The sequence below is a fragment of the Etheostoma spectabile genome, chromosome 13, assembly GCF_008692095.1.
Source record: "Etheostoma spectabile isolate EspeVRDwgs_2016 chromosome 13, UIUC_Espe_1.0, whole genome shotgun sequence".
Classification (NCBI taxonomy): Eukaryota; Metazoa; Chordata; class Actinopteri; order Perciformes; family Percidae; genus Etheostoma; species Etheostoma spectabile.
This window is the reverse complement of record NC_045745.1, coordinates 13,063,301-13,076,799: the sequence shown is the minus strand read 5'-3', so window position 1 is coordinate 13,076,799 and position 13,499 is coordinate 13,063,301. Positions and strand designations below refer to the sequence as shown.

The 13,499-nt window shown below is 37.7% G+C and overlaps 2 protein-coding genes across 2 annotated transcripts in view; both read right to left on the bottom strand.

The window, feature by feature from the left end:
* Window positions 1–3,457: 3,457 nt before the first annotated feature.
* On the bottom strand, window positions 3,458–7,723 carry kcnj1b (potassium inwardly rectifying channel subfamily J member 1b). Its single transcript, XM_032534492.1, has 2 exons — window positions 7,363–7,723; window positions 3,458–5,297 (listed from the first exon to the last, which is right to left on the bottom strand). Exons 1-2 carry the CDS (start codon window positions 7,377–7,379, stop codon window positions 4,142–4,144), a joined length of 1,173 nt encoding a protein of 390 aa, XP_032390383.1. The 5' UTR covers window positions 7,380–7,723; the 3' UTR covers window positions 3,458–4,141.
* Window positions 7,724–11,162: 3,439 nt separating this feature from the next.
* foxred1 (FAD-dependent oxidoreductase domain containing 1) overlaps window positions 11,163–13,499 on the bottom strand; it is a 9,990-nt gene continuing 7,653 nt past the window's right edge. Inside the window, exons 9-11 of the mRNA XM_032534491.1 lie at window positions 12,706–12,835; window positions 12,509–12,613; window positions 11,163–11,839 (exon numbers count right to left, since the gene is read on the bottom strand). Of these exons, the coding sequence (XP_032390382.1) occupies window positions 11,585–11,839; window positions 12,509–12,613; window positions 12,706–12,835 (490 nt within the window). The 3' untranslated portion in view covers window positions 11,163–11,584. The remainder of the gene's footprint in view (window positions 11,840–12,508; window positions 12,614–12,705; window positions 12,836–13,499) is intronic.

Below are 13,499 nucleotides of genomic sequence, written 5' to 3'. Positions count from 1 at the left end.
TGTGTGTGTCCTGCCAACGCTCAAAACATTCAAGTGACCTTAAACAACATGTTTACATGTAAATGATTTCCATTTTGCTTCCCATGTGGATCCAGGAGTTGTCAATAAAATAAATTTGCCATTCGGATTTGAGTTATTTCTTCCTGTTTGTCAGGTAGTTGATCCCCAGTATTTTATCTTCGCAAAAGAGTAGTGTTCGGACAGAAATGTCCAGTAATCATAATTACGACTTTAAAATTAAAACACAATACAAATATTTTGACTTTATTATTAAAATCTGTCAAACCGTGGCCCTATAACTGTTGTACAGAACAACATATTCCCCCAGGCAAATTTTCACAAAAAAACAATTCTGTAAATTTGACTGTTAGCTAAACCTCCCCCCCGCACAGCGATTTTCCAATCATAACATTTAGATATATGCAAGCAGATACAAGCAACTGTAACGTTATATATAGTTCCTCCGTTAGAACGATAACTTTTATATTAAAGCTGTAGTGGCGAATTGTCCTCCGATTGAATAAAACAAACTAAAAACTCAATTTACAACAGCCACTGAAGCACCGAAGGAGTGAATCTTACGCAGAGATAAAAACTTTGATTGTCCAGGCAGAGATGGCGTTCTGTCAGGTTTATTGATCCATTTTCTTGGCAAACAAACATTTCACGTGAATGATCAATGGCGTCTCTAGGCTCTGTAACTCTGTGTCTCTGTCTCTATCTCTGTCTCTATCTCTGGTAAAAAACCATCAGCCCTCCCCCGGTGTCTAACTCCCACATACCTCTTCACCTATACTTGTAGACTACAGCTGGTGGCTAAGGCTGCCTGGTACCTTCAAAATAAAAGCACTAAAACTAACCCAAATAAAATACTAATGATAAACAAATTTATGTAGCTGCATAATTAAAGGAAAACTGAAATTAAACAAATCAAATAATTAGCTACTATATATATATATATATAACAAAATAATGAATAGCTCCAACAAAAGCAAAACCAACAATTTTTTTGTACCTTAAAATATTGTTACCAAAAAATCATTTCAGGGATTCATCAACTAGCAACTCGGTTGCCAGATTGGGTAGCGGATCTGTAGTTCGAATGAAACACACGACAGCGGTAATGGACAATTCCGCTTCCAACCTGTAGGGGGACCAAAGAGGAAAAGTGATTTGGTGTTGTTTTAAGAGGTTGAATGGTGGTTTAGTTGGTCATTTGTTTATTCCTTAGATTCAAAAATACAAGAGCTATAGTGTAAGGGCTGGAGTTAAGATTGTGCTTGTCTGCTTTGATGTTAGCATATCCGGCTAACTAGCTAGCTCACTACCTACTTGCCTACAATGGGCAAGCAGAAGAAATGGTGGTTTTAGTAGTACTGAGGTATGTACAAATTTGTCTCGCATCGCCAGACCTTCCTCCACAGCACTGCCAAGGAAGGTCTGGCTAGTCCACACAACATTCCGGGATGGGAGAAAAACATGCTCTGGTTTATTGGCATTTCTTTAAACCAATCACAATCCTCATGGGCGGCGCTAAGCGCCGGACGGAGCAGCGGTGCCTCTGCCAAAAAGCCTCTGGAAGGAACTTGTTTTGGTGAAACGTGTATGTTCTAAAGTTGTTTTAGTCATGCAACAGCATCTCTGATTGGACAGATTTAAAATTCCTACACAAAGAAAACGGAAGGTGATGGACCTCCGGGCGGCACCTGAACAATCCCGGGAATGAAACATTAGAATAAATATCATTTTGGATTAATACAAAAAATCCTTTGTTGCTACTGTTATTTAATAATTAGCATATTCTACATTTAAGGTCAGTGGTTGATTTAATAGATGTGAGGACTTCTTCATTTCTTATCACATGGGGTATAAAATGTGACTGCTATTAGTGGCTCTATCAGATTATAATACACTGCTGTGTCTCTTCGCTCAGCCCTCTCATCTCTGTCTGGCTTTTTTCCCTTTTTTTTTTCTTCTTCACAGCTGCTTCAGGCTCACTGTGCCAATCCAGTTTTCTTTTCATTGTTATGCAGATGAAGCCCAGTTAACTCGCCTCTGTAAATCCAAGCAGGATGAAAGCTATTTCAGAAGAATCTGCCTCACTGATAGAAAATGTCGGAGCCAGTCTTAAATGAAACTCCACTGCTGGATCACCTGCAGAGACACACTGCTGCCATAACAACGTCCATCACTCCAACATGAAGCAGTAGGTGATTATCAGTGATGCAAAAACTGCAGGGGATTGTTGGGGATAAGTGTGAACATCAAATGTTTGTGTTGAACATCACTGAGCATATGAAACAGAGTCTGCTGGCAGAACTGGGACAGTTTGAAATATGTGTTTTTATACCAGCAATAATTGTTTATAATACTTTTTTATGCTAATCATGTTAAATCATAGCAGCTCTCTGATGCTCTCTAGTGGACAGGCTGGCTGTTAGTCTACGCTATGATTTTTTTTATGTATAACATATACAATAGTGGAGAAAGACGGATTATTGATAAAAGGGATGTGACAAAAGCAGGGATGTTGTGTTTACGTTGTACTGCGGTCAGGATGAGTCCTCGTTGCCTTGTATACTTTAATCCCCTTTAATACTGAAAAGTAGTGGTGGTAGAAATATTCAGATCTTTTAGTCAAGTAAACAGAAATACAACAATCTGTGAGTACTCTGTTACACTTACACTACACAGTTTTGTAAGTATTTTTTAGATTAATAATCTGAATCTGCAAAGTCAAACAAATGTAGTGGAGTAAAAATTACAATATTTGCCTCCAAATGTTGTGAATACGAAGAAGTATAAAATGAAAATACCCTAGTAAAGTACAAGTACCTGAAAGTTGTACTTCATTCGGTACTGGATACTGACTCTTTTACAAAAGTCCTGCATTCAAACTCCTAAGTAAGTAAAAGAACACAAGTATTGTGACATGTACAAAGTACTTAAAGTATCAAAAGTAAAAATACTTGTTATGCAGCTTCTGTCTGGGTTATTGTATATTAGATTATAAAGAATTGCATTGTTGTTGGCCAAGGTTGAGCTTATTTTAACTACTTTATATTAAAACTGCAACAGATGATCATTTTCATAATCGATTATTCTGTTCATTGTTAATTAATTATTAGTTTGGAATATAAAATATCAGAAATCAGAATCTTTTGAAGTTGAAAGTGACCCAAAAATATTCAGTTTACAAAATAAAAACTCTAAAGGAAACCAGAAAACATTCTAATTTTCATTTAAATGTAGTGAAGTAGCAATATTGAATAGCATAAAATGAAAATACCATACTCAAGTAAAGTAGGAGTACCTCAAATTTGCATGTAAGAACATAACTTGAGCAAATGAACTTTCATATTCCACAACTGTCAATCATAATTCAGGTGTTGTTTTGACATAAACAATGTAAAGAATACCAAAAAAAGACATAAAGAATGAACAAAAAGTCAATGAATTGTAGAAATAAAGGTTTATTCCTACTAAGGATGTTTTTTCCCTGAGAAGACGTTTCAGTGTTACACAGTATTATTATTTTTTAATGTAGACTTCTCCCAAATAAAATCAACTCATTTGGCTGCTATGTCCACAGTTTCCTAAATATCAGCGCATACAAGACAACATGTCAACATGACAAAAAAATAGCATGCAATTAGTGTTTTAGTAGAAATAATGAGAAAACTCAAAAGGCCTGTCCTACTTTTTATTTCCTTTCTGTCTGTCATAGCACACAGTTTTTCATTATAACAGGCTCAGGCCCTAATCTCCTCTAGAAGTACCCACTGTGCCATCCAGTATTTTACCCCTTTCATTTTCTATGCGTCAAAACTTCAATCCCACTTTTCCCCCTTTTCCACACATTACCTAGTCACAAGTGCCGAAGGTGCTTTGATTGTAATGAGCTGCTGAGCACAGTGCTCAACTGACGATCGTGTCCGAGTGTTTGTTGTCACGTCGGATGTTTCAGCCTCGAGGCAAAAAATGAGGTGACAATTCATTCAAATATTCACTGGAGGAAGCACATATTTCTTTACCAGTTTACTCCTCGTCAAGGAAGTCTGACTTAAAGTGAAACTTTGCTTTAAAGGAAGTGACTTTTTACACTTTATAATCCACATCTTGAAACTCCTCTCCAAACCGCTCACATTTTGGTGATGTCCACAGAGTCGTGAATGTCGATCACTTGAAACCCCAAGTTGTCGATCCCCGACTTCTGCTGGTTGTTGTGATTTTCTTGGTTATGGGCATTGTGGTTTTTATGGTCTGCGTCTGTCTCGAAGCATTGGACGCAGTGTGGCGTGGTGACCCGGACGCTTTTTGAAAAGTTTGAGAAGTCCACGCGGTACTTTCCTGTCGTGGTGCGGGAGATGATGGGCAGGAAACTGTATCCCCACTGGATCTCCTGAGGGATGTAGGAGGTTCGGACTTGACAGGAGGAGCTGGTGGACTCGGCTGTCCCGTCCAAAAAGACCACCAACTCAAAGTCCTGGTGGGCAAGAGAGTCGGCTGACAGCTCGTAGAATGGGCTTGATCTGTTGATCACGTGGTAAAGGGTGATAGGGCAAACAAAAAACAAGTTATCCTTGCCAGCATCGATCATAAAGTCAATGTCCACCTGGTCCAAAATGATGGTGTCTCCATCTGATGTGGTTGTTGTTTTAAGCAGCTTTCCATAGATCTGGCTGCCAATTAATAAGGTCTTTCGAAGGTTTGCCACTCTGATCAGGAGACAAAGACTTCCTTTCTTCAAGCAGATGACAGCTGTATCGCTGAAGGTGACAGTCTTTGCCCTTTTTTTGGGTAAGGAGATTTTTGCCAAGATGATGCCACACATGAAACAATTGATAAAGACGCCAACTAGAGATTGGATGATGATGAGAGCCACAGTGCCGGCACAGTGCCCAGTTAGCGTCCTGCCACCGTACCCAATGGTCGTCTGGGTCTCCAGGGAGTAGAGGAACGCTGTTGTCAGGCCATTAACATTGTCTATACACTGAATATGTCCATCTGTGCGGTTCTGCCCCATCAGATCCCCGTTGTTCCTTGCGATCCAGTACCACAACAGGCTGAAAATGAACCAGCTGCCTGTGAACGAGGCCACAAACAGAAGGAGAACAAAACGCCAGCGGATCTCCATAAACGTGGTCCAGAAGTCCACCAGGAACGCAAATTGGTTGCTGTATTCAATGTTGCCGAACTCAATGTTGCAGTGCCCGTCTTTAGTGACCAGGCGAGATTTGCAGCTTCTGTGTCCAGCTGGCTGGATGTGACCCTGGAGCACCTGGGGCATCCTTGAGCTGGAGAGGGCAGGATTAATACACATTTCAGAGCAGGAACGCACCAAATATTAGTCAAAGTCAGGTCAATGTTGAAGGGCTTCATCTGTACATCTTACGACACCCATTATTCTGAAACTAAGTTAGATTTAGGTAAATTTAAGTTTTAATAAGGGAAAACTAGGGAGCAACTTTTTCAGTCCTGATACCAAAACCTGTGTTTTTGGTATCGTCCAATACCAAGTACTGATCCAGTACCAATGTTTAATTAATAAGCTCTGTGCCTCACTGTGTGGAAGTGACTAGGATCACTTGTGTGATGTGTAAGGCAACATCAGCCCTGACTTAAACTTTGTAAAACAAATTGTAACAAATAAATACATGAATATAAATTTACTGATTTGTTATTTATTATTAAAATAAAAAATTGTGCACCAACAATCTTCATAATTAAGAGGAATTGCAATTCAGGTGTAAACCTTTTTTAACTGCAGCTACAAATTGGTCCAAACTACAGGAATTAAAATTCAAGTATAACAGGTATGTAACGTAATAGAGTTGAGTAGATTGGCCTGATTGTCCTCAATACCCATTCAGAGTCAGTAATGGCCAGATATCCAATATCAGTATTGGATCGGTGCGTCCCTAGGAAGAACTCTTTGACTAGGAAAGAAGGAAGAAATCAACAGCGAGTTGAGCCTTGAACAGGCTATGTCAAAAACATGTTGAATATTTCCACTTATTCGATTATTCAGTACACTTTAACAACCACAAAGTGAAGTGTCACAAATTTGTTTGTTTGGACAATTTGTGTTTCCGCTTATTGTGAAGCATACATCTGGGATATTCTATATTTCTCTTACTGTCCACACAATGAGAATAACAAAACCAACAATTATGTTTAGTGATCCTACTAACAAGTATTGTGAGTGTATCCAAAGCCTGATATATCTTTTCCTCTCTGCCATAGAGCTCTAAACACATTCACAATCATGCCGTTGTGAATTCTCACAAGAGCACCAAATGTGGATTAATCCTCCACTTAAAATAGGCTTCAACAAATGCACTATTAAATCCTGTTTGAGTAATGTTAAATAAGGCAGAACTACAACTTGGCTTTGGTCTTTTCATGGGGTTTATTTACAATAAAAAAAAAATCTGTAATATTCCCAGCCTATATTATTTAACTTGAACCCAGCTGTAGCTGTAACAACTTAACTCAATGGTAATCAATGTCTCTGATGGACTTGTTTTCAGGCAAATGGAAGTGATTGATGGGTGGCATGGCTTCAATAGCAGCCATTCCATTGTCAGTCATAATATGCAAATAAACAGGCACTGAATTAATGACATCTAATTTCCCTTATTCATCATTAGTTAGGAAGTATGTCTGTTTAGTACAGACCTACAAGTGGTAGTTATTTTACATGTTTGTACTGTGCATGATGAGAAACGTGGTCCACTTTGAGCCTTACATAACAGACTTTACATTCAAGAAACTTGTTTGTTTTGACAAAAGGGCACTAAAACTTGAAAAAACATACTGTATTTTTTTTAATTCAATGTTTCTAAACATGAAAATAATCATATTAAAACCTATTTTTACATACGATTTTGATTTTTATTATTATTAACACGCTAATTAACTTCTCATTACATACATATTTCATTTTTGTTATGTCATTTTGGTGTTGGCCAAACTAGGAAAACTGCTTGAGCTAGCGTTGTTATTAAGCCTCAAACCCTTAGTAAAGAAGTACCGTTAGCATCGGATTCCCTCAGTTCTTTGTTTTACAAAATTGGCAAAGCCACTATTGTATATTCTGCTACAGAGCACAGTGGGAAAACTACAAAAAGTTTACACTTGTATACAATCTCTATGTTAAAAAAATGTTAAAACAACTTTCTTCCTAATCCTTAAGTAAAAGCAACACTGCATGTTTTGGTTATACACTCGTTCGGCTTGTTAGGGAAATGAAAAGCAATTGAATTATGTGTTAAAACTTCTGACACTAGTCTAATACGGAAATAATTCATTCACCCTCACTCGTGTAAAAAGAGTTTCCAAAGTTTAGTTTCAACGTACCTGCTAAGTGAGACCATGGGCCACTGGATCTCCGCTGGAACTTCAGACTCCTTTCTTTTAGCGAGTGGCCATGGAGGCGTTAGAAAGATTTTAATCCACAGTGAAATGTCCTAATCCCAGCCACATGCCACCGTATACACTGGCTTCATACAGACAGAGGAGCCAGCCAGAGAGCCCTCACAGGGCGTCACTTCAGGGTGACTCTCTTCATCACTCAAATAGTCACCAAAAAGTCTAATAATACAACCAGTGGCTTCATCAGCACTGGATTTACGACAAATGAAGTTGCTGTGAGTGTAAATTATCAGCAACATGACGAGAGAAATATTTAGCCTTCAGTGCTATGTAAGAAGATGCTTCGATTGAAGAGGCCAATGTGTCCGGTGCAGCACCCATGCTGTTTTTGTTTTCAGCCCTGAGAACATTTGGGATTTGCGTAGGGCCTCACAAAGAAATCCCTCAATTGCATTTCCAGTGGTCCCCCTCCCCCCCTCATTCGAACTTGCAAGGCGGCATCACATTTGCATCAAAATAAAGAGCTGCAGGGACAAAATGTCTTTGCCAAATTCTCCTGACTGCAGAAGGACCATTTTCATATTTGTGGAGCACATTTCCATGATGTTATGATATAAGGGAGGACTTGAATTAATAATATGCCTCTCAGCGATGGTTACAGATGCCATTAACTGCCGGTAAATGAAGGGAACAGGAGATGGTAAAGATGCAGACAGTGTTGCTCCTGTATTGATTCATCTGCAGAGAGCCTGCAAGACTTTTACAGCCTACTGTACTAACTTCCTTCCACCACACAGTTTAGCACTAGCTGTACATTTTCAATATAACAGCCAGTATAGAGCTGTACATAAACATATTGCAGGGTCATTACTGGAGAAGTTAAATATGATGAAATATAAGCCCATTTGCTTTATTGCAGAGAGTTAAATAGACATGTCTGTACACTCAATATGGAGTTACCGCCAGTACCCAGCTAACTTAAGGGATACTTTGGATCTTTCGAAGTGGGATTGTATAAGGTACATTCTGTAGAAAGGCATTTTCTACGGGCCCCTTCCCGCATCCACAGCTATTCATTCTAGCATCTTTTTGGGCCCTCCTTACACGAGGGCCCTGGGTACTTAGTCCTGCGGGTGGCATTGAAGAGAGCATAGATGGATAGAACAGCTTCAGTTGCCATTTAAGGAAAGTTGAACTGGTAAAAATATCCTATGGTAAATATAGTGTTTTCTTAAACTGATATTCTCGGCCGGTCTGCCACCATCTACTGTAGCTAATACACTGACTATGGAGAAGTACCTTATACAACCCCCATTTCAAAAGATCCAAACTATTCCTTTAACTTCACACAAAACTGGAAATGGCGGGAAACTTCTAGCTTAGCCATGTCCAAAGGTCACAAAACCTCCCTACGGCTCCTCTAAAGCACACTGATGACCTTGTTACATGTAGTTTGTTTAATCCTTACAAAACTGTAGTGTAAAAAGCTGCTTTTGTTGTTGTTGTTGTTGTTGTTGTTGTTGTTGTTGTTGTTGTTGCTGTGGGGGTTTATGAGCTGAATTTCTTGGTTTGGACCAGGTTTGGACCAGTTGACGGCAAAAACATTAGCGACAACAGGAAGATAGTCAAAAACAACTTTACATGTTGATAACCCCGTAAGCTTTCAGTTGATTCCCTTTGTTTTCAAACCCTCCACGTGCACAATGATGTTGTTGCTTGCTTGTAATTAGTGACATGTAACCCTCTTGTGCCTATGCTCAGTAGGCATGGTTGGAATTTCTAATTTCACATTGCAATACTTTACCCACTGATGGTAAATTTCAAGTGACAGTTTGATCATCAAAGAGGAATAAATAGTAGCTTTGAAAGCAACGATTAAAAAAATCTAAAGCATCCGTTGAGGAAATGATTTGTTGTTGCAATGTATGAATGGATTTTGAATTTCTTATTGTGTATGTAATAGTCTCGCTTTGCCAGACCTTCCTCCACATCTGTCTGCAATGGAAACATCATCCACCGTAGACCCACACCCTGTAATTTTCAGCCTTGATTTTAATGTAGGATTTGAATAATTTGTGGTTAGATAAGGGTCTCCATGTAGGTTGGTACAGGTTGCTTTTTTGCAGTTCTACTTTCACATTTACCTCAAACATAAAGAAGAAAGAGATATCTACTCTTCAAGTAAAGCCTTGGTGGGGTTTTACCAATGATTTTTTTGCAGGTGCATTTTGCATTTTGCAACACGTGGAGGATGTGGCTGTTGCTGGGGTTGCATTGCCTAACGTTAGGAGGGAAGGAGGGGGTGCTCAGAAACCACTCTTTAGTTGCAAGATGCAAAAGGGTCCCAAAGGAGCAGTATTTCATTCAGTGGTTGAAAGTAACTAATTACATTAAGTCAAGTAAAGTAGTATTTAGGTTGATCACAAGAGCAGTAGTAAACTTAGTCAGCTACACATGAGACGAAAAAACATGTGAGGCATGAAAGTATTTAACAATACAGCTTGTCAAAGCTAATATTGGCTAAATAACCTTATATTATAGCTAAAACCAACAGACACCACAATTTAATATTCATCCGTCTCATTAATCCATTATACATCCTGCACAGAGCGTTCATATTTCATAGGGTTTAGGGCCTTGAATTAGGTGCTTTTATCGCTCCTGTTCTACAAGAACATCCTATTTCCCCTTGGCTTAGAGTAATAATCTTTCAGTTAACATGATCATCTTGGCTGTTTTCATTCGTATGTGAAATGTTCAGAATACAATTTCAAAGAAAAGGTTTTTAATAGATTTAGAATAAACTAATTTTTGGAATTTTCTTTAATCTATTCTCTTTTTTCTTGTTACTGACTTAAAAAATAATCAGTTATGTTGATGTCAAAAATTACACAGAATTGGCTCCATCTGGTGCACAATGTCTTTACAACACCTTGACACCTGAAATACTTATGATGTTGTGCATTGCTCCATTTGCAGTAACTGGGTGTAGAAAAGTAAAGACTATGATTATATATATATATATATATATATATATATATATATATACATACATACATACATATATATATACATACATATATATATATATATATATATATATACATACATACATACATACATACACTGTATTTCTTTTTTAATTTTTTTTTTATTATTCCCCTCAAGCTGTTTTGTTAATTGTCTTGTCTACATGTGAATGTACTGTATATTTTCTTTGCCCTTAGGGACCCCCTCGAAAACGAGATGTCACATCTCAAGGGATTATTCCTAATAAAGAATTTCTAACTGTATATATATATATATATATAAGCAACTGAATACGTAATTGCGAAACTTTATGGAAATTTAAATACCACTGAATTTACAGTGAATTATTTTTACTTCAAAAAAAAGAAAAATTATATTCTCTTTTTCTCCGAAAAGGCTCAGCCTGCTCTGATAGGTCAATGTTTCCTGGTCTTCTACATCTGCCTCTCAGAGTCTCTGCACCGTCATTGCAGCCGGGGAATGACTGTGTAGCTGTAGCTTTTTTATATATAAGACAGTGTAGCATAAGAGTAAGATAGTGAATATGAACAGATAGTAATATGAACAGTGGAGACGTGCAATGACACAACTCAAACCTTTTTTTTTAACAATAATGTTGATTACTATAAAATGTCCTTGCATTGATCAACATAGAACTATTACATTAACCTATATTGAGTTGGTTGGGTAACCGTAAATCAAAAAAGGCTGTTTCATGATACAATAATGAACACATACTTAAGAAAAAGAACAAATTAAAATGTAAAGGGATTTAATGTGACTCAACATTATAATGTACACACTAACAGAGTACATAATGTACAAGTACATACATAAACTCATCCGTCAAGAGTCTATTCCTATGACTTTGGAGATGGTAAATAATAAGTAAAAGGCTGAAATCTGGGAACATTACTATAAATAAGTCAGGCAGCCTGCTGCCTGCAGCGCTGGTTGAGCCCTCTGTGCGAAAGGGGTTTTAGAAAGTGAACATTTGTATTATTTTGCTTTTTTCTGAAATAGTTTTCCCAGATTGCAGTTATTAATCTGGTGAGTTCAATGTCACTGATAAGAATAATGTTCACAACTACAAAAATACCAAAAGTTTGATGATCAAAGTTGTAATAATTTGGCATTTGCAGGAGAGTGATGGGTACAAGTCCAGGTCTCAGCTCCTCTATACGATGTTCCTCTCCAGCATGGGTTCCTTGGCCAGGATGCGTCTGAAGCCCAGGCCGCTCAAGTCCAACGTTGTAAAGTTTCCGTCCAGAATCAGTTCTGCCACAGATCGCCCCACCGCGGGGGAGTGCTGCAGGCCGTGGCCGCTGAAACCCGTGGCAAAGTACATGTTGTTGATGAGAGGGTGCATACCAATGATGCCGTTCTGGTCAAAGGTGTTGTAGTCGTAGAAACCTGCCCACGCACTCCTCACCTGAAAAAGAGAAGACGGTTTTACCCTTTTTTCTTTAGAAAAGAAAATATGTTCTTTTCGAGTTTTTTTTCCTGTTTTCACAAATGTACATAGTCAGACATTCAGAAAGCTATATTCAAATAGCGCAAACACAATTATTAATTTTTTTATCTAAATATACACGATGGAGCCGTCAAATGATCCAACTCGAGCCCATTTTTCGTTTTGATTATTAAAACATGATTGATTGATCAATATAAAAACTTATATATTGTTCTTTATTGAGTAAAGGAGTAAATCACAAAAAAGCTGTGTAATAAGACAATAATTAACACATAATTAAGAAATAGAACAATGAAAAATGTCAAGGGATCCAATGTCATTCAACAACATTATATTGTCCACACTTTAAGAGGAAAAAAAAGGCCAACACAGTGAGGACAAAGTGCTGAAACTAACAATTTTTTTTTTTAAATTTCACTGCTTAATGTAAAAATACACATAACTTAATCTGCAAGGGCAAGCTTCAACAAAAAATAATCAGTATTGGCTTTAAAATAATCCATAAAATAACTAACTGTAATTATGGAAATAATTAAATGAAGTTCACTAGCATACTTGTAGAATGATTCCAAGGCAAAGACCCACATAAATGATCATATATGATATATCAACATATCCCAACCATACCTTCAGCTTCTCGAAGACTGGAACACGAGAGGCCAAGCTTGGCCAAACCTTGTCCTCAAAAAACTGGTGGTCCACCTCCAGGTTACTGGTATCTGGCTCCTCTGCCTGAAGATGGAAAAACACTTTCATTTAAACTGTTTTTATCCTTACTTGTTTAAAACAAAGTGTAGGAAAACAGCGTAGAACTATAAACAGACCTCTTCTGGTGATCTCCCAGCGATGTAGTTTCCTCCTAACCCCTCTCTTCTGAAGTAAACTCCTGAGTAATCGATCAGGAAGGGGCTGTCTAGACCTGGACCATCAGGACAGTGGACCACATACACATACCTGAAAAAGAGTTAATGTAGTACAATATACCTTCAGCATGTTCTTACAGTCCTGTGTAAACTGTTGTGTCTTGTCATTAAAGTCCTGATGTGATATTTCATGCCAACATTCAGTTAGTTGAGTTTTTTGCCATGAAAACGGTCAAAATGTACTTTTTTTTACAAAAGTACTTTGGGTAAAAAAGAATCTACAAAAGCATTTGGATCGAGAGGCAGCCCTTTGAGGCAGCTAGAAGAAGGATTTAGTGAAGATTTTAAAGAGAACCTGAAGCTGGTTTAGTACAAAAAAGGAGCATTTTTACACCTGCCTGACAGGTATTCAAAATGATCTACCGCTCGATTTCTGTACTTCGTTCAAGCAAACAAACCAAAATATCTATACATATAAATTAATTCTTTAAAAAAAATATAATTTGTTTCATGAAAGGACCCAAGGGTATATACTAAACTGTTTGACAATTAAAACAATATTAATTTCATTTATTAGGATGCCCATTCGCTTCTTCAAATAACACTTAAACACACCTTAACACCAACTCACAACATTCAAAACCAGACAAACTGACAGACAGAAATAATAATAAATACAAGATAACTTGACCTCTACATCTGTAAATGTGCTGTATTTATATAGCGCTTTTCTAGTCTTAACGACCACTCAAAGC